The sequence below is a fragment of the Podarcis cretensis genome (assembly GCF_951804945.1).
Source record: "Podarcis cretensis genome assembly, chromosome: 2".
Classification (NCBI taxonomy): domain Eukaryota; kingdom Metazoa; phylum Chordata; class Lepidosauria; order Squamata; family Lacertidae; genus Podarcis; species Podarcis cretensis.
Window position 1 is genome coordinate 42,514,435 of NC_137171.1, and position 21,050 is coordinate 42,535,484.

General features: G+C 42.6%; 2 protein-coding genes and 1 long non-coding RNA gene across 3 annotated transcripts; 2 read left to right on the forward strand and 1 right to left on the reverse strand.

Annotated features, from left to right (window-relative positions):
• Positions 1–1,052: 1,052 nt before the first annotated feature.
• Positions 1,053–3,570, reverse strand: LOC307210364 (uncharacterized protein; the record flags this gene model as incomplete). Its single annotated transcript, XM_079966225.1, has 2 exons — positions 1,053–1,326; positions 1,688–3,570. One exon carries the CDS (start codon positions 3,568–3,570, stop codon positions 2,599–2,601), a length of 972 nt encoding a protein of 323 aa, XP_079822351.1. The 3' UTR covers positions 1,053–1,326; positions 1,688–2,598.
• Positions 3,127–20,081, forward strand: RAB40B (RAB40B, member RAS oncogene family). The gene is made up of 6 exons (XM_079966249.1): positions 3,127–3,798; positions 15,532–15,592; positions 16,211–16,271; positions 16,598–16,675; positions 17,533–17,755; positions 18,997–20,081. Exons 1-6 carry the CDS (start codon positions 3,657–3,659, stop codon positions 19,266–19,268), a joined length of 837 nt encoding a protein of 278 aa, XP_079822375.1. The 5' UTR covers positions 3,127–3,656; the 3' UTR covers positions 19,269–20,081.
• On the forward strand, positions 6,676–13,453 carry LOC307210440. Its single transcript, XR_013836003.1, has 3 exons — positions 6,676–8,607; positions 8,785–9,649; positions 10,154–13,453. It is a non-coding gene; the product is annotated as an uncharacterized lncRNA (long non-coding RNA).
• Positions 20,082–21,050: the final 969 nt, after the last annotated feature.

The window sequence follows — 21,050 nt, forward strand, 5'->3', positions numbered from 1 at the left end:
GGGTTGGAATTATTTGGTGAGTCATCAGTTAATACATACATACCAAAATAAAAAAGGACAGCAGCTGTGTACTGGCTGACAATATCTACCAGAAAAGAGAAGGTAATTGGTATGTGCTGCCTTTCATTTGCTAGGTTTAGATGTATAAATGGAAAATGTCTCTTATCTTTTTCTGCTGGAAGCACCACTATAAGTGCATGTTCATGTCTCTGGGTAGGTTGAAGGTTAGTTCAGGAAGGATGCAAGCATTTTTACAAGCCATCTCCCAAACTTGCTAGTTTCCTGTGCACAGAGAGCATTCAAACATAAAATCCCCCATCTCCTTTCTAAATTGTACAGTGACGTACCCTTTAGTAATGTATAAATCATTCTTCCGACCAATGAGATGTTAAAGATCAGTGACTCAGCTAGTTTCTGAGAAATGATAGTCTTGCGAAACGAAAAAGCACGACAATACAGTGGCGTAGCGTGGGGGGTGCAGGGGGGGCCGGCCGCACCAGGTGTAACATCTGGGGGGGCGCTCGCCGCCTCCGGAGTCGCCGAAGAGCCTCGGGCGCAGGCTGTAGCAGAGCCCCATGTCTCGCGGAACCGACGAGCTGTGCACGCGTCCGGGCTGAAGGTGTCCGGCAGGCAGCGGCTCTCAGCGCTCGCCACGGTCCCCGCGCGTCAGGGCCGCGGAGGGCACGCCAGGCAGCCCCTCCTCACAGCCCCGCCGCCGCCGCTGCTGCTGCAGCTGCTGGGCCATGTTGCATTTTCCTCGCCTCTCTGCCCTCCTCCTCCTCCGGGCAAGCGGCGTTTGTGCGGCAGCGCCAGCGGCAACTTGCCTCAGATCACCTGACATGGACCCGCCGCCGCCGCCGTGGCTACCTTACCGTAAATACCCCAGCCCAGGCAGCAGCAAGAAGAAGCTGGCAGCGGCGGCAGGTTAGGGGTTAGGGGCGCAAATTACTTGCCTTGCCCCGGGTTAGGGGGCGCAAATTACTTGCCTTGCCCCGGGTGCTGACAACCCACTGCGACAATAACAAAAAAAATACTGTTTGTATTTTGTGCCTTCATGTTATTCTTATCTGCCTGGATGTGGATCTTTCTTTCCAAGTCTTCTCCTCCGTCCCTCTCATGCCTGTTGACAGCACTATTTACCTTACTGATAAGGGACACGTCTAGCTTCATAGGTTATTTTTTCTTTTCCTTTGCTGTTAAAATTTGTCCCATTGCCAAGTCTTGCTGCTTCTCTTTTATAAATATGCCCATTCTCTTCAGTCCCCTCTAGCTCATGCTAGATTACTTCATGCCCTTACTATTGCCAGTTTCTCTTCTCTAGCCTTCCTCTTTCATTCTTCAATTCTTAGGTAAAGGGACCCCTGACCATTAGGTCCAGTCATGACCGACTCTGGGGTTGCGGCGCTCTTCTTGCTTTATTGGCCGAGGGAGTCGGCGTACAGCTTCTGGGTCATGTGGCCAGCATGACTAAGCCGCTTCTGGTGAACCAGAGCAGCGCACAGAAACTCCGTTTACCTTCCCGCCAGAGCGGTACCTATTTATCTACTTGCACTTTGATGTGCTTTCGAACTGCTAGGTTGGCAGGAGCAGGGACCGAGCAACGGGAGCTCACCCCATCACGGGGATTAGAACTGCCGACCTTCTGATCAGCAAGTCCTAGGCTCTGTGGTTTAACCCACAGTGCTACCTGCATCCCCCTTCCATTCTTACCTCTATCCAAAATTCGACTTCCAAATGTATTCATCTCTATTGTATTAAACAGCCTCTTCAAACCACTTCTGACTTCTCATACTTATCTGCTATGTGCACCCTGATCTTAACTTGAAAATCTACCCACCACTTTGACCACACAAAGCTCTTGACCCTGGCTTTTCCTTAAATCTCCACCTATGACCACTGCTTCTCCAACTCCACCAATCTAATCCAACCAAAGGCTCATGCTTCTTTCAGTTACATGCCCATTCTTCCTTGCTGCCCCCACAACATAGGGTGAATACATATGCCAATTGTCCATTCCTTCTAATCTTTCTTAGATCTTATCTTCCATGTGGCCTTTGATTTATCCTTTTAATATACATTCCCAACTGCAACCCAGTTTTAAGTACATTCAACATTTGCCCACACATTTCTCTCTCTCAGTCCTCAGTTTCCATACTTTCTATTTTAGATTTAAGCACCTTGGAAGCAGGTTGCTACCTGTGTTATCCATGTATGTACTGTACAGCATGTGCACAATAACAGGGTACCAATAAATAACAACTGCTTCCTTTAAACTTTAAACTTGTGAGGTGTAAATCCACCCAACAATCCTGCCAGGTGAAGGGCATATGGTTTGCCATTGTTGGAGGCAGAATTTAAGTCATGGTTGATCTGATTCTACATTTGTCCTTATGAATGCCATTCTAGAATACTGTAGTTTGTTAGCAGAATCATATATTCTACTGCCTCTGAACCCTGCTCTGACATTTCGTTCTGTACGCTGCAGTTCCATCAGTCGTCACCCTTATCCAGAGGCCACAATTTTCTCTGTTTTGTAAGCCCCAGTTCGACAAACGTGGGCTGGAGGCTGGACTCCAATCGGAGAGCGCTAAAGCGCGCTCACGCGTAACTGCACAGCAGCACATGCCTCATCCTCCGATGTGTAAACACAGCCGCGCAGAGCCCACCGCCCAGCGCCACAGTGACGGGCGTGAGCGCCAGCCAATACCGCGGAAGAAATACCCCAGCAACTGAATTGTTGGTGCTTGAGGGGGCGGGTGCGCGCCCGCCAATACCTTCGGAGAGGTGGCGTTCGGAAGCCCAGCCGTACCAATGGGGAAAAAGGAGTGTGGGGGCGGGGCCCTTTTCTTCCAATGGCAGCGGCGGAGGGCGTGGCCTCGGGAGCCGCGCCCCCATGGGCACAGGAGGGTAGGTGTTGGTTGGAGAGGCTGTCACAGGGTCTTGCGCTGGGAGCGAGGTCGGTCGGTGAGGAGGCAGCGGGGGCAGCAGCGACGGCAACGGCGCCTCTCGAGGGGTTCGAGCAGCGGCGAAGAGTTGTGGCCCCCGTTGCCTTCCTCGGCAAGCACAGATCCTATTCCCTCTGTGGCCGTTCGGCGCACCCGCTCCTCGTCGGTCGTGACGGGCTCTCCCCTTCTTCTCTTTCGCTGCGACTGAGCGCGCCCAGCCAGGCAGGTTGGACGGGAGCGGCCGCCTTCGGTTTTCTTGGTCGTCGGCTGCGCGACCCCAGCTCCCCGCATGCCGGCCTCGTGGGTGCGCGGCCGCAGATGGCGCCGTTGAAAAGTCCTCCTCCGCTGTCACGGTTGTGCGGGGACCTTGCGGCACCCACTGCCTCTCGCCTCCCACTGCTGGCACCGTAAGGCGACCCCCTCCTCTTCCTCTTGGCGGCAACCCACCCGAACCTGCTGCGAGCTCCCCCCGCAATCTCGGCTGCTGCCCCCGGCGACGCGCTCCGCGGGGCGGCTTCTTCGAACATGCCTTTGCGCCTGTGCTGCTGCTCTCCGTCGCCGCCGCCGCCGCCGCCGTCCGTGAAGCTCTCGGTGCCGCCACAGCTGGTCGTTGGGTGCCTCTCATGGGCGCTGGGAACTGACTCCCCGCAGGGACTTCTGTGAGGCCGAAGGGAGAGGAGGAGGAGGAGCGGGGAGCGGTGGCGAAAGAGGATGAACCACGTGGGCAGCCCTGTGAAAGCTTATGACTTCTTGCTGAAATTCCTGCTGGTGGGCGACAGCGACGTGGGCAAAGGAGAGATACTAGCCAGCCTGGAGGATGGAGCCACCGAGTCGCCTTACGGGTACAATATGGGTAAGCAGCAACGGGGTTGTACCTGCGGCCAAGCTCTAGGCCAGCCTCGGTTATTGGGCGACAGGTAGCTCTTTCTTACACCTGTAGACTGCACGGAGGAAGGTAGTGTTTGTGCAGGGCTGCCTTTCGCGATTACTGAGTCACCGCAGACACCTCCCACACCTTGGCAGTTATAGGGCAGGGCTTCCATGACAAGGGCATCCGCCTTCCTAGCTGCCTTGAGCTCTCTGGTCGCCTTCTTTAGAAACTGAGCAATGGAAGGAAAGCCCATCGGCTACTAGCTGACGTGTTGTCGTCATCTGCTTTGACTATGCTTCCCATGATCCACCTTTAGGTTATTGCAAATAATCAGGTTTCACACACCTCCCTTAACGTTAAAAGGTTGCCCATTCCTGTCAACTGAATTACAAGGTGTGAGCACAAATGCACTGTAAAATTTCCTCGTGAGTCAGTAAAGTTTATGTTGTCATGTAGATGTAATGGCCATGGTCAGACTAGATTGGTGAAACTAAGTGTTCTCTAGACCCAGCAGAGCTACAGGCAGAGGAGACCACAACCCAAAAAGAACCAAAGCACATACAAGGACACAGCCAAACAATTTTATTTGGGCCTCTTAAAGTCATTTGATCCTAGTGCTAAAATGAACTGCTGCCTCCACTTTGTTTTCTTGAAATCATGACACATTCACACCAAAATAAAGGATGCACACTAAGTGGAGGAGATTAACATTTTGCTGCGCATATATCCTTGAAGAGGAAAGGTGTAAGTTTGTATTTGGGGTTTGTGTTCTGTGCCAGGCCAGCAAGCTTGTGCTGTACAACTGCTTTGAGAAGTTACAAAGAATACCTCTTGTTAAATAGAGACTGGAAAGGTTTGCTATACAGATCTTGTGCGTCTTTCAGTTTGCTTAGAGTGACCATCGGGAATGCTGAGTATTGGTGGAGATTTTCATTTTTTGAAAAATTAATCACTTTTGGAGTTCTTGCAGGTAGCTGCCTGCTGTTTTAAAAGTATAAACTATATGATCATATGCAGCAAAGTGGGGAACTTTTTTAAAAAAGCTGAGGACCACATTTCCTCAGGGAACAATGGTCTCAGGCTGCCTGCTTACTGGCAGTAGATACACTGTCAGAGGAAGAGGGGTGCAGTGGGTGTGATTCACCCTGGGTGTCATTGGTGTGGGAGGTGGCATCGTCGTGCCGCCCCCCTGGGATGCTCACCGTGGGCTGCACCCCCCTGGGATGCATGTGTGCCGCTCTGGGTGCTGGAGCAGCTAGCTCCGCCTCTGAGTGTATAGGTCTGAAGCCAAAAGTGGCTGGGGATACCCCACTCACACACATCCACTGTGAACCTCCCTTTTAAACTCTACCTTACACCCACAAACGCACTCATTCATTCATTCTCACACTGCCCCCATGCATGTACAGCTATGCACCTTCCTTTCTCAGCATCCAGAATGCTACCTCTACCTCCACTGGTAGCTCACATGGTTTCCGTGGTGGACACTGAGAAACATACTTTACTTTATCAACACCTGACAGGGAAATGGTCATGTGATCATTTCTTCCATCAGGAGCTTGTTTCTAGGGTAAAGACCAAGGAAAACAATGTTCATTACCCCAATGTAGCATATATCTTTCTTCTTGTAGCTACAAATGTGGTGGCTGGCTGGCCCATTTTTCTGTCTGAGGTGGAAGAGCAAATGCTTCCAACTCACCCACTGCCAAGACAAGGTGTCTAGTATTCAAAGGTAGTCAATTTTTGCACATTAGGCAGAAAAACCCACAAGTGTCTCTCCCCTTCTCAGCAGTAAAAATACAGCAAATTAAATAACTTTCGATTTACTACCCTTTCATGACACCCCATAGCTGTCTAAGGCAGCTGTCTCTGCCTAATGGTAGAGCTGGCTCTCACAGGAGGTTAAGCATAGGCTCTGAATGACATTACCCTAATAAACAGAGAGTGAACAATTCACCACATGTATCTTAATCAAGATGATGAATCTTTTTAGCCTGCTGATATGCAAAATATTTAGAACAGTGCAAGACATCTGGACATCCGCCTAAAAGTAGTAAAGGTGGATAAGAGTCTGAATTATGTTTTTTAAAAAAGGAAAAGATGAGAATAAGTATAGCACAAGATTATAATAGCACTACCAAGTGTTTCTGAAGAACTGATATGGATAGGATGAGTATTTTTGGCATTAACACTGGAACATTTATTTATAGTTCATTCCTTCATTGAACCTGACAAATGAGAGGCTCAGACCATGTCAGATGCAGCTGAAAACCTGAACCTATGCATCTCTTTAATTTGATTTGATGCAAAGCAAAATAAAAACTTCCTCAGAATATGATTCCACGTCAAAAATTTAATGAGTTCATTTTTGACGATGGCTGCACCATGACTTCAGTAGCAGCAGGATTGCACCCATGCAGTCCAGTTCTAAATATTATTCAAATGTAATTAATGGGACTAACTTCTTTGTAAATAAGCATAGAATTACAGCATCATGGTATGTGAACACCATGTTGCCTCTTCCCAGGAGAGATGGGGACTCACTTTTTGGTCATTCTTCACAGCATATTCTTATTGTAGCTATTTGCAAATATTCATCTAATAGTTTCAGTTCATGAGATTCTTGTGAGTAGATTCAGCCTGCCATTTGAAATTGAGTCCTTCCCATCAAGCTGATCTGCCAATTGGTACCAAATCTGCTGGTCGCTGAAAAGTAGACATTTCAAACTGCAATAGACTTTAGTTGTGAACAGATCTAGCTTTCCTTATGTCTGTTGATGAATGGGAAAATGAACCCATAGAAACGAAGCACTAATCATTGACTCTGCTCATGGTGCTATACTAGCAATGCCCAGGAAAAAAGATGATACAACTTTGTGTGCACCATTTTGCTGATAATTTCAGTCTCCTTTCAAAGCGAAACCTTTTTTCATTTGCTTTTTGCTTGAGGGGGAAATGTTGTCTGTGCCATTAAATAAAAATAATTATAACTACTTGGGGCAAAGCTGGTAATTATTTTCTGCATGCACCCAGAAGCCTTGAGGCATGGTGCAATGGTAGGGTCAGGGTGGAGATGTCTGAAGAAGAAAAAACACTTCAGGAAATGTGCTATGTTTCTGTACAACAAGGACAGCAAATATGTACATCATACACCGCCCAGTAGAAAAGCTCATCTTAGTTATTTCTGTATCTGGAACAGTGTATTAGGGAGTAGAGAGTGTTCAGGAGACAATATGATTCACAATGGCTCAGTTCACATGCCATATTTGTAATGGTTTGGAGAGTCAGGAACATGCCACAAGTTCACTTACACACTCCTTTCTCTGCTGAGCTCCTTCATCTGTTCCTGGTTTTCCTCATTAAAATTGATGTGAGGGCTAAAGAGGGAAATCTTTATCTCTAAAGCATACAAATCCACTTTAAATATTGGTTGGTTTTGAAAAAAATATATCTAAAGACTCTGCCTATCCCTTCCTAGGTACAGAAGTTTAGGTTTTTTTTAAGGGAACAGGAGCTGTAACAGCTATTTTTCCTATTTATTATACAGGCTATTGCACTAAAGGCATTGGAAAAGAATGTGAAGCAGTATCACGCAAAGGCTAAACTGTTGTTGGGGCACATGTCAGAAATGTCCTTGGTCAGTGGGTTAGAAACAAAACAAAATGGTCAGACATCACTTAGGCCCATAATGCTAAAGCCTTTTCTTCCCTAATTACCACAGTTCCTTTGTAGGTCACTTGCTTTTTTGAACCTAAGTTATGTGGTAATTTTTTGACCGTTATCGGGCCTAGTAAACACAGTGCATTGTCATCAAATGTTAGACTGCATTGGCAGGTTTTTCAGGTTTAACTGTTGAGTAATGTATGGGAGAGTTGAGAAGTAAAATACACTCCTCACAGAAAGCATATTCTCCTTTTGTGTGCAATGGGTTCACACAGGTCTTTTACAATTAGAAGTCTGACAATGCAATCTGGTACATGTCTATTCAAAAGTAACTCCCATTTGGTTTATTTATTATAAATATTTTAATAAATATGAATATATTGTCTTCTGGCTTTTCATAAGGACCCTGTGCATTGATTAAAACAATATACCATCCATAAAATAATAAAGACTAAACTTAGAACTAAACTAAAAACTAGAAGCCATACGTTAAAATATGTGGGGAAGGGTGGAGAGACAAAACCAAACTGAAAGACATGGCAAAATAAACAAGGTTTTGTAGCCACGCTGAAATGCAAATGGATAAGTCATGAATCAGGCAGGCATCCTAGTGCTGGGAGCTTTATAGGCAGTTACTACTACTACAAATTGTGCTAAGAAACAAACTGGGAAAGAATGCAGAGTTCTGAAAGGGAAACTCTAGATGCAATCTAGGCTGCTGCGTTTTGCACCAGCTGACGTTTGCATGGATGGAATGTAAACTACTGGAGAAATGTAAGAATCCACATCCATTGCTGTGCCTACTTTTACTCCTGGCTCCACCCACCAATGGGGTGCAGCCCCCACAGGGGACCCATGAGGGAAAGTGATCTTCAGGCTGTGAAAGGCTCCCCTTCCTGCAATAGGACATGATCGCACAACCTGTCAGCTTAGACAGGTATCCTTTACCACACTGTGCAGAAAGCAGGATTCTATCCTACACCTTAAAAGCTACTTTATGATGATCATAGAATCAGAGAATTGTGGAGTTGGAAGGGATCCCATGGGTCATCTAGTCCAATCCCCTGCAATGCCAGAATCACAGCTATCATGGTATATAACATTTGTATACGATAGAAATTATCCAAGGCAGCAGTGGCGTAGCGTGGGTTGTCAGCACCCGGGGCAAGGCAAGTAATTTGCACCCCCTAACCCGTGGATTTGCGCCCCCTAACCCGTGGATTTGCGCCCCCTAACCCTAACCCCCAGATGTTGCGCCCGGTGCGGCCGGCCCTCCCTGCACCCCCCACGCTACGCCACTGCAAGGCAGTAATCCTGGCTGGGTCAAAGCAGGGTAACTGCTGTCTTTGCCTGGTAGCCATTATGAATTCCCAGAAGGATTCTAAGATTTTAAGAGAAAGCACTGGGCATAGTAACATAGTAACGGAGGGAGCTGCCTTATACAGAGCCCATCTGCTTCAGTACTGTCCAAATTGACTGCCAGCGGCTGCAAAGGGAGATGATTTCTGGAAACACATGTTCCCCTCATAGAAGGGGTATAGAGCCTGATAACTAGTGATTTACTGTCACAGTAAAAGTGAGCTTCTTTCTGGCAGCTGAGCACAGGCATGGGCATGCTATTCTTAATTTTAAAAATGATTTTGCTAGTTACAGCACGAAGCAAACACCTACTTGCTCCTCATTTGTTGTGCTGCGTTGGGTGTTGCAATCTATTACAGATGCAAATTGTCTCATGCTAGGCATAATTGCCAAATGTGGCAGAATTTTGGAATAGGTGCAATGAATCATGCTTAAAACGAGATAATGACTAATAGCTTATGAGCTCAGGGGAGAAAGAGAATAAAACAACAGAATTTAGTCTGTAAAATCTGTGCACAATATTTGAAGAAAGCTCCATCCTCAAAGCATGTCTGTTAACATATTTCAGAGAATGGCACTGATATTACTGAAAGCCTCTGTGGTTGGTCTGTGGTAATTTTATACCTCAGTAACTCTTTTCTTTTTGAAATTAAAAGTTTTGTGTCTATTCAAAACAACTGTTGAAAAGTCCAGTTTTTTCTCCCCTTTCTGATGGCACTTAGAGTCTTGGTTATCAAAAGTAAACTTACTTTGTAATTTTTTAGTTATGAAATTATTAACATATGCTCCTAGGCCATTGTACAGAAATACCGTATTTTTCGCCCTATAGGACGCACTTTTCCCCCTCCAAAAATGAAGGGGAAATGTGTGTGCGTCCTATGGGGCAAATGCAGGCTTTCATTGAAGCCTGGAGAGCCCCAGCGCCAGCCCCACAAGCTCGGGGGACAGCGGGGAGGCGGAACGCTGCCATCCCACTGTCTCCCAATGTGGTTTGGAGGCTGACGGCGGGGAGACGCGTGCTTCTCCCCGCCGCCAGCCCCGCAAGCTCGGGGGACAGCGGGGAGGCGCAGCGTGCCTTCCCGCTGTCCCCGGACCTGGTCTGAAGGCTCGCGGCAGGGAGAAGAGCGCTTCTCCCCACTGCCGGCCCCACAAGCTCCGGGGACAGCGGGGAGGTGCAGCGCACCTCCCCGCTGTCCCCGGACCTGGTCTGAAGGCGCCTGGGGGGGTAATAATTTTTTTTTCTTTATTTCCCCCCCAAAAAAACCAGGTGCGTCCTATGGGCCGGTGCGTCCTATGGGGCGAAAAATACGGTAAGTCCCTGTTTACAGGTTCAGAAGCTATGAAGAAACAAAACGGAAGGGAAGTGGAGCTGCACTATCTGAAAGAAGGAAAGCATTAAAAGACTACAATAATGAACTTTAGAGTAAGGAAGAAACAAACAAAAAAATCCAAATAGCACATCAAGACAGAAGTTTTAAAAACTGTTTCTTCATGAGACAAAGGGGCAGGTCAAAAAAGTAAAGGGAAAATAATCCTAGACATAAGAAAGAATGCATGGGGATAAGAAATATAACCATATAATAGAGATTTAATTAAAAATATCAGTGCTTTATTAACAGAGGGACCAAAGAGAAAAATGGAAAGCAACAGATAGAAAAAGGGGCAAAAACATGAATAGATGTAACCTTCATATCTATTCATATTCTTCCCCCTTTTTCTATCAGTATTCCTTCCTGTATTGCTTTATGTGAAGTTTAAACTTCTTTTATTAACCTTTAAGAAATTTAAACTTCATGAAGCCTGTGAAGGGAAATATATAGAGAGGTATAAAATGACTGAAGAATTAGGAAAGAAAGCAGAAAACAAAAACATAAATAATATGTTTAAACTGAGAAACAGGAAGATCAGTGAACAAGACATTTTAGTAGTTAACACAAGGTAGGCTGTAGGTCTGAACAAGAATGTTAGCTGATATTAAGAACAAATTTAGAAATCTTATAGAAATAAAATTGGCAGAACTTAGGTAAACATGTGAGCAGAAATAGAAAGAGATCAAAGATAACACCAAAACCCTTTAACTGTAGAAAAGACTGAAGGTTGGTGCCAATTGGAACTTTGGAAGAGAAGGCAAAGTATCTTTTGCACAGTGACATCCAGGCAGATATAGACAATTTGAAATAAAGTATTGGTAAAGGGGAGGACCAAACAATAGAGCTTGAAATCATTCGTATAACAGTGGCATATTGCAAGCCACAAGAATAAATTGGATTGCTAAGAGAAAGCATATAAAGAGTGAAGAGAGGAGGGCTTAGAATAATAATTGAGGAAGACTTAAACGAAGCTTTTATGACACAGGAGTGAAAGCAGGAGTGGATGGTACTGTCCAGTACCAAAGAACTGTAAAAGAAGCAGATAATGATCACCTGTACCCAAAGCTGATGAAAGTACATACAGAGAATGCTGGTGTATTTCAGCATATAATACCACTTTAGATTTTCCACAAAGCAATTTCACTAGAATGTTTGAGTCAAAAACCAGCTGAAAAGGACCATAAAAAATTAGATGAAAGAAAACTGTCACATTTAGATAAGATTAAGAGGAGCAGTTAAGTCCCCCCTGATCTAAATCAATTTTAGTAAATATTGGGCCCTCACCACCACACACAATGTACCTCTTTTGTTTTCGTCAGGCGTTGTCTTATCTTGCTTTAAAAATGCTAGCTTCCCAAAGCTGGGGGGAGGGGGAATATATGTGGACATTTTTATGACTGTTGGAAACTAGCATATTCAAAGCAAGAAGAAACAATGCTTGAAGAAAGGTATAGGTAAGAGAAAAACAAATCAATATTTACTAAAATGGGAGAGGGAATTGGATCAAGAAGATAAGCAGTACATTGAAGTGAAGAAAAAATAAAAATAGCATCAAATGTTCGAAAATGAAGAATAAGACAGTGTCCACACTATACCTTTAAAGCACATTCCCCTCCCTCAAAGCATTCTGAGTACTGTAGTTTAACCTCCAAAGAGTTATAATTTACAGCAACCAATAATAAACTTCAGAACTCAGAATACTTAGAGGAAAAGAATGTGCTTAAAATTCACTATAAAAGTATAGTGTGTATACCGCCTAAAGAGATACAATAAAATTGAAGGAGTAGGAGGAATAATAGAACAGGAAGAAAAAGGAGGTGATGAAGAACAACCAACATAAATAACATTTCTGTTATTCATTCCTCATTACCTCTCTCTTCTTCTGACTGTAATATACCTCCTACTCCTTCCACTTTATTAAGTTACTTATTTGGTTCTTAGATTTACTGAAATCATTTAGAGTTGTTTCCAGGGAACTAAAACTTTTAAGACAATGGTATTGGTGTACTTCTGATCATAGTCTAAACTGTTTGAAATCGCATCATAAAAGGCAAAACCCATAGCATTTCATAGTGCATGTGAATGATTAAACAATACTATCTTGCAGAGAAGCTGAAATTTAACGATGTTCTAATAGGGCATGCAGAACAACTATGTAGTACTTTGGTCAAGCTGGTGAATGTTAAATCTCAAGATCCTTGTATAATGTCATTCCTTGCTAGTTCAGAATGCTGTTGTCTAGCTGCTCTCCCTTCACATGTTGAATTCCCTTAACTGCTACAGGACAGCCCAGTCCTCGAAATATATTTAAGCTGGGCCAACATAATCAGTTTGTATGCACATATTTTAATACTGAAACCAACTTGTGTCCTGTTGCTTTAGTAGAGATCCTATAACTTTTTTGATTTGCACAGAACTCATGTGGAACTGAGGTGCCACCCCTTTTGCAAATATAAATATTTATGCTGGAACAGGGAGGCTGAGGGCGTGGGCCAAGTGAGCAGAGAGGAAGGATCTGGCACTATGCGGAATTCTCTGGTCAATTGCAAAGAACAGGCCAAGCAAGGAGAGGTGGCAAACATATTATCACAACAATCCCCATCTTCCCTCAGTCTTAGCAAGGCCTTTTGCATGTTTGTTTTTTTATAAATGTCCCAGGGACTGATTCCTCGATGCCACCTTTTCATCTTCCTTTCTTCATTCCATTCCTTCATGCAACTAGTACCATGAGATGTGACTGACAGCTCAAAGGACTAAGCTGCTAAACCCTACTAATTCGGGGTATGATACCAGAAATAAATGTTCTTTTTTAACTTTGCATGCTACAAGCTTAATGGTTGTTTAATTATACACTTTAAATCTGATAATACATAACTATAGTAGAAACAGGTTATCAGAATTAAGAACTGCCTTCCATGGTTCCTGAAAATAATCAGATTGTGATTGGACGCTTGGCAGAGTAAAATAAACTTGCCAAAACAATTATATTTAATTTATTGACTTTTAATGCTATTAACTAATATGTTTCCACACAGCTGGTTTTTGATGCTTAAGTGTAAGCCAAATAGTTTCAGTTAATAACCTGCATGTTTGCCTGATACCTGTAAAACTATTAAGATTGTTATAAAACAAGGGATGGAGGATCTGTTACCATGGATATTGAAATAAAATCAGATATTACTTGATTAGCTTCTTAAACAGAGGCTGAAACAATGCCAAAATTTCAACTAGGGGAGGACTACAATGATTACCGTATTTTTCGCCCTATAGGATGCACTTTCCCCCCTCCAAAAACGAAGGGGAAATCTGTGTGCATCCTATGGGGCGAATGCAGGCTTTCACTGAAGCTTGGAGAGCAAGAGGGGTTGGTGCGCACCGACCCCTCTCGCTCTCCAGGCTTCAGGAAGCTATCAGCAAGCCTGCGGATAGCAGCCTGCTGCCCGGAGCGCGGGGCGCGCTGAAGCTGTGGCTGGGGGTGGGGATAATTTTTTTTCTTTATTTCCCCCCAAAAAAAACAACAACAACTAGGTGCGTCCTATGGGCCAGTGCGTCCTATAGGGCTAAAAATACGGTACTTAGTATTGGAAAAAGCTGTTGAAGTGCTCTTTAGTTTCCTCCCTAAATGCTACTTCTGCCAAAATGAAAAAATGTGAATATGGAACTATTGTCTGCCTTGAAGACAACCACTATCTTCTTCCTTCCTTCCTGCCCAAGCCATGTAGCTCTCTGTGTCCAACAGAAAACATGGTAGTTTTATGCAATGTGTTAATTTAATGTAGATAAATTAATGCAGATTAGCCCCTTGCGTAGGCACTGTTAATCCATACTAAGAGACTTAATTAAATGCAGCCTGTTTGGAACAAGCTTAAATGTAAATGAGCAAACAACATTTTCTCTTTTTTTAAAGAGTATCTACCCTGGACTTTAGATACTTTTTGCAGAGGATTTGTGCCTGTTTGAAGAGAGATACATTCATACAATGTGAGAATAGCCATTTATCACACATAAATATCAGAATGTGATATGGAAAGACAATTATATAAGCTATTACAATGTAATAAGAAAAATGGAAGGCTTGGCTTTTGTATTTTATTGATTTTAATGATTTACAGTGGCAAAAAATATACAAATCTAAAGATGCTTTTATGTAGTCTCTGGGGTCTTCATGAATTCATGATACCAGATTTTGTCCTTCTGCACTGGACAGGTAGTTTTAAAAATGTGATAGTCAAAGTACTATAAATTATAAACATTTTAGCAAGCAGGTAAATTAAAAGGTTACATTTTGAGTGACTGTGTATAAAAATCTATGGGTTTTAAATATGCAATTATTACCCCAGCCCGCCCCAAGAGTTTACTTAAGTGTCTCATATGAGCCCTTAATAATCCCTCTCTGTCCCCTGACCTTTGCAGGAGGAAAAAAAGGGCCACTCTAATGCTATAGAGGCCCTATGTCTGAAATTCTGACTCAGTCGCTAAATAAGCATACAGACAGAATAAAAATGAGTAGTCATCTTGCTCAGAATCAGGGGGGAGAGAGGGGAAAAATTGCTACAGGGAAGAAAAAGAAAAGTTGTTTCCTAAAATAAAGATTAAAAAACCCATAAGATAACAGCCTCACCTACTAGAGTAGTGAATTTAAAAAAGAAAAGAAAAGAAGAAATAAGGCGATACTGAAACAGCAGCATATTGTGTGGCTAGGGTAGTGGTGGGTAGCCTGGTTCTATTTTGTTGTTATTAAAAGAACTACATATGCATTCCTCATCTACAATTGCGAAACTGCTTTAATGATTGGAAGTGGGAGTCGACTGCTTAATCCAGAGATGTCATTGGCACAAGCCAATAGGCAGCTGAAGTATGCAACATTCTGGACAATTCTAATAAGCCCTAGAAATAATCAAGTGCAGTGCATAACATGTAATATTTCTCTCTGTCTCCTCTGAAAGGTTTTTTCACATATAGTTTGAAGCCTGTACAACGAACACTGCAAAAGCAGTCTGACTAAAGCCCTCGTGGATAATATTAGTAATAATAAAGTACACACGCTACACTACCCACCACCCATTGCCCTAAAAATCTGGTGCCCATTTAAAAAATGGGGTGGAGGTGGTGGCATGGCTGTCCCTAGCAGCTTCTGAATGCAAAGTGGGTGCTTTTCCACTGTCCCTTCCCTATATATTGGACTTTTTAAAAAAACAAAAATGGGTTGGTACTATTAAAGTGATTTAACATAGGCATTTCTCGCTTGGTCACTTTGTAGAGTGAAAAAAATAGGCATGCTTTTAGTATTTTAAAATTCTGCCTTACCTCCTCCCATCCCCAGGTATTGATTACAAGACGACAACAATACTCCTGGATGGCCGTCGAATAAAGCTGCAGCTCTGGTAACTTTGCATTATGTTCTCTGTTTGGATTGTGCCTTTGTGCTTTGAAAACAGTTCATAGTGGACGTAATACTGCTTGGATGCGATGTCATATTTACTGTAAAGTTGACTACAAATATTTAATTCTTGTAACAGTTAAGAACAGGTCATACTACCCACCAGCCTTTTGTACGAAAGATCTATAATTGAGGACAAGGGAGCAACTGTGAAATTAATGGGTTTCTCCGTATATGTGCAAGAAGCCTAAGTAATATTAAATGATTGGTGAATATATTATAGGAGTACATAATCACCCATGTAGATTAATTCAGTGGATGATCCTGCTGAAATGCATGATATCCATGTGGTTTAGTGGTTAGAGTACTGGACTCGGAACTGGAAGACCAGGGTTCAAATTCCCACTTATCCATGAAGCTCACTGGGTAATCTTGGACCAGGCTCTGTCTTTCAGCCTCACGTACCTAACATACCTAACCTGGACTGCTTTTCCTCCTAAGGCAAAGGGTAGAATACTAATAAAGAGAGCAAAACAGGAAGACCAGATAAGAATTCAGCAAGAACACTGTTATTCAGAATGGAAAGGACTATGTATTTTTAACTGTATTTTACCTTCCACAGGGACACATCTGGGCAAGGCAGATTCTGCACCATATTTCGTTCCTATTCCAGAGGGGCCCAGGTAATCGCAATTCTGCCATCTCTAAAATATGTCACTGTAGAGAATTAACTAAAAGAAAAGAGCTACAATAAGGGGTGGGGGAACTATACTTACTTATTGTACTACTTGCTTTCAAAAATTGTTATACAATTTGTTGCTGCTGAATAAAGGGAGCATCCTTTGAGTCACCAGAAATAAATTATCTTAGAGAAATGTTCAGATTTGTTAAGTCCTCAGTCTGCTCCTCTTTTTCCTGGTTAAATAAAGGAATGGTTACACAAAATTGCACGATGTACTGTGTACCTTATCTATGTGTCAGGCTGATCTAATCTTCTTTATTCACTCAGGGCGTGATATTGGTATATGATATTACAAATCGCTGGTCATTTGATGGCATTGATCGGTGGATAAAGGAAATAGATGAGGTAAGACACATCTCTGAATGTTTCATATAATGCCTAAGAAAATGATTGAACTACATGACGACTGAATGAGATGGCTAGAATGTGGGTGGCTGAAAATTCATGACAAATCCACTTGAAGGTGGCCTAAAACCCATTTGAAAGAGTTTGTAGTAGCAGGGAGCTTTCTTTTCTGCCATCAAAAGACTGTGTGACCTTAGAGTTCCTGTGGGTGGCAAATGGATACCTAACTGCATGTCTTGACTATCAAGGGAAGTAATTGATAGCTTGCTGTGACATGTGAGACATTTTGCAGATAAAATTGCTTATATCCTGTTTGCCTTGAAGTCATTCCCTTTTTCAAACACTATATTTGGACTTGGATGACACAAACTCTTGTCCAGTTCCAGATCTTCCTCTTATAACATGCAGCAGGTGGCCTGTCAGATGATTCCAAGCATTCCTGGTGCTCATTCTATCTTGATCAGTAGCAATATGACTTCTGGCTTGGTTTTCAAACTGGGACTGCTGATTTTCATCTTCAGTTGGTTGTGGTAACCCTATCAGACACATTTGATATGATCGACCAGAAAGTTGATTCTTGAAACTTTTCCATACCCATAATTCTATGTTGGAGGGTTGTTGTTGTTTTTTTGAAAAAATAATAATTCTGCAATTTATATTTGGCAAAGCAATACATTTTTTTACCACCTGCTGATTCTGTTTGGTTATTATATTTTCTTGTGTTGGGTTTTCTTGATGGAATCCACCTATAGCACAGCAGTATGGACAAAGGGAATTAAAGAGGAGTTGTCAGTACTTTGTTGAAGAAGAGGGTGAGAGACTTCTAAGCTAACATTTTGCTGTCTATCTTTACTTAGCATGCTCCTGGTGTACCCAAAATCCTTGTGGGCAACCGCCTGCATCTGGCCTTCAAACGACAAGTATCTACTGAGCAGGCACAGGCCTATGCTGAAAGATTAGGCATGACATTCTTTGAAGTAAGCCCACTCTGCAATTTCAACATCACAGAGTCCTTTACGGAACTTGCAAGGATTGTGTTAATGAGACATGGAATGGACCGGCTGTGGAGGCCAAACAAAGGTAAGTAACACAAAATCATTTGCTTTATTGGAGCGGGGCGTCTAACTCATGAGCCAGCTCTGGGCCTGCAAGCCACAGGAAGTGGTCCACTAGCTCCATGAAGTTTTTATCTCCTCATATCAGTGTTGTGACGCTGAGCACAAGATGAGGAGCTAATCTTTAAAGAACAGGCAGAGAGAATTGAAAAGGAATAGGAAGACTTTTGCCTTACTCAAAGAGTGAGTGAGAGAGTGTTGTGTATGTGTTTGCGTGAGAGAATGCTGTGTGCTTGCAGATGTGGTGAGTGTGGTGTATATGTGTGTATGAGAGAGTGCTCTGTGTGTGTGTGTGTGCACACATGCAGCATAAATATACACTGGCCGTGCCGGGGAACTATGTTAAAAAACTAATGGTGGAGAGCAGTATGCAGGTTGTAGATTAGCCACCCTGCTGTAAACAGTATGACAACTGAGTGCCAAACTTGGGAGCACCCTTCCTCCCCACTCACTTCCCTTGTCTGCTTTAACCATGCTCAACATTACATCTGTACTAGTACTGGATATGGTTAACATTTACAATTTCCAGAGAGTGAGTCATGCTAGTCTCTTGCAGCAAAAACAACAGAGTCTTGAACAAATTTATCACAGCAAAATCTTTCACTTCATCAGATGCACAAAGGAAACCAGTGCTTCATATTACCTCAGGTGTGATGGATATGTTGGAAAGGCTTATAAATTGATAGCTCTCCTTCTCTAAGGTGGAAAGAATTAGAATTTCTACCCCTAAATAATTTGAATAAGTACCCGCAAGCTATACATGGGTTGTTAGAGAAAAGGAGGTAACTAAAGTGGATGTTCAAGCACTGAAGTACTGTTTACCTAAAATTTACTTCAGTGGGCACCTGGAATTATGCTGCCATCTAGAGGTGGAGGTTGTATGTATGTATGTATGTATGTATTTATGTATGTATTTGGCTGTTTTTCTTTTCAGGGGGAGGGTTATGTGTTGTTACAATTTTTTTTTCTTCCCCATTTTCTCCTGGTTAAATCATTGCAACATTACCTTTATTCATGGAGGCAAGCCATAGTTATGGGGATTCAAGGTAGAATTAGGAAGGAACTTCAGAAGCAGTGAAAAGAAACAGAACCCGAAGAGCTCTGAAAAATACAGTGAAGTCAAAGTTGTGCACTCGTGTCACCTTGTGGCTATTTAGAATCATGTTATGACTAATCTTCATTCATGTTTTTGCTTCTTGTTTCAAGTCCTGAGTTTGCAAGATCTTTGCTGCCGCGCCATAGTTTCATGCACCCCAGTGCACCTTGTGGACAAACTTCCACTCCCTGTTGCCTTAAGAAGCCATCTCAAATCGTTCTCTATGGCCAATGGACTTAATGCTCGGATGATGCACGGACGTTCCTACTCGCTCACTGCCAGCAACAACAACAAAAGAAATAGTCTGAAGAAAGCCAAAATTATCCGTCCACTCCAGAGCCCTCCAAAACACTGCACCAGAAATAGCTGTAAAATCTCCTAAGCCTCTGCTTGGAAAGGTTTGGGCCAGAGCCTTTAACACAAGGACTCATAGTCAGGTCTGTTGTATGTATTGCATTACAGAAACAGAACAAAAAAATTGCTATTTTAGAGTCATTTGTTTTAAATAATGCTGCTTCCAGATGTGTGATGCACTCTGTGCAAACAAAGGGATGTGAAACTTTGCTGTTGGGTTTTTTTATATATCAATTTTTTGATGTGCATGAAAACTTTGTGTGTTTTATAAAGGGAATAATTTATCACACTACTCAGCTTTCGATGACACTAAATCTCAGAAGTGAGTTGATTTAATTGCTCAAATATTGTTTAATCACTACATTTTATTCGCAGTTAAATAGGAATCAGTGTCAGTCTGTAGATGCAGGCAGTTTTTTAAACCACAATGTATTGTATACATTGTAAAAGCTACAAATTCTGTAGTGAAACAATTATTTGTGATGTTGCAGTAGAGCATCTGAAAATGGTTTTGTACTGTTTCCTCAGTGATTTTGGAGCACTGCTTTGAGCTACCAGTGTGTAAATGCAATATACACAAGATTTTCTCCCATCCATGTATGAAATATTTGATAAAAGTTTTGCTATGTTGTTTAGGGATTAATCTGTGGTTTATATGCTTATTTTTCTGGTAAATCTACATTTTTGTAATGGATATTCTAGTGATCAGTTATATTGCAAAAAAGCCAAAGACATCAGATGTATTTGCCACATAGCAGTAAGAAAAATGTGATTTGAAAAGCTGCTTTATTGGGGAAAGGTCGCTATTTAAAAATAAAACACTTTTTAAAAGCTCTAAAAAGTGCTGGAGTGGTTTTTCCTAGTTAAATATTTTCCTGGTCTCCCAAGACTCTGTTGAGGTAATGACTTTCATTTATAATTTGTTCATGACTTGATTAAAGGGTCATCTCCTACCAGTTTTGTCTGTGAAGTCAGGAAGATGCTTATATTGAACACCTGCCCAGAATTGCTGGGGCAACCCAGTGAGATGGGTGGCGGCAAATAATAAACCTATTATTATTATTGGCTGGTAGTTGGTTTTTAAGTAAACTGGGAGTATTTTTCCCACTGCTGTGCTGTTCTGTTTTCAACTTATTTTGTTTTAATATGGTTTTGCTTTTTATTTTTTATTGTACAGTTTGATTTGAACTGAAAACATTTCTGATGGTGTATTATTTTATTATTTTATTCTGTTTTTCCTTTACTTGGCACAGTTCTCTTAAGAACAACTGCTTACCCCCTTGGCTGCCCCCACCATCTTCCAGGTGAACAACCAGAAGCCACATGACACCATCAATAACACCTGTTGTTTCAGAGCTGCTACTGCAAGGGCAGTATCATCTGCCTATGAATCTTATTTTATTATTGCAATCTACTATAGGAATATAAGATGCTGGACCAGACCAAAGGCCCACCTGTTCTCACAGTGACCAATGAGATGCCTCTGGGAAGTCCACAAGCAGGACATTAGCACTCTTCTCCACTTGTGCTCCTCAGCAATTAGTATTCAAAGGCATACCACCTTATGATACTGGAGGCAAAAAAGGCCATTACATTGATAGAAAAATTATGGAGAATAAGGCGAAGTTAACTCTTAAAGTCATCCAAGTTGGTGGCCATTGCTACATCATACAATAGCTAATTCCACAGTAGCTAATTTTAATCACCCTTTTTGTGAATTGAAAAGCCCCAAGTGAAGTATGCTTTCTGCATGGAGAAGTTGTTCCAGCCCCTTGATCTTATTGGTTGCTCTTTTCTGCATCTTTTCCAG

Coding starts and splice junctions, on each gene's coding strand:
- RAB40B (XM_079966249.1), top strand. CDS start 3,657: ATGAACCACGTGGGCAGCCCTGTGAAAGCTTATGACTTCTTGCTGAAA. Junction 3,799..15,531: donor GCCTTACGGGTACAATATGG/GTAAGCAGCAAC, acceptor TCCCATCCCCAG/GTATTGATTACAAGACGACA. Junction 17,756..18,996: donor GCTGTGGAGGCCAAACAAAG/GTAAGTAACACA, acceptor TCTTGTTTCAAG/TCCTGAGTTTGCAAGATCTT.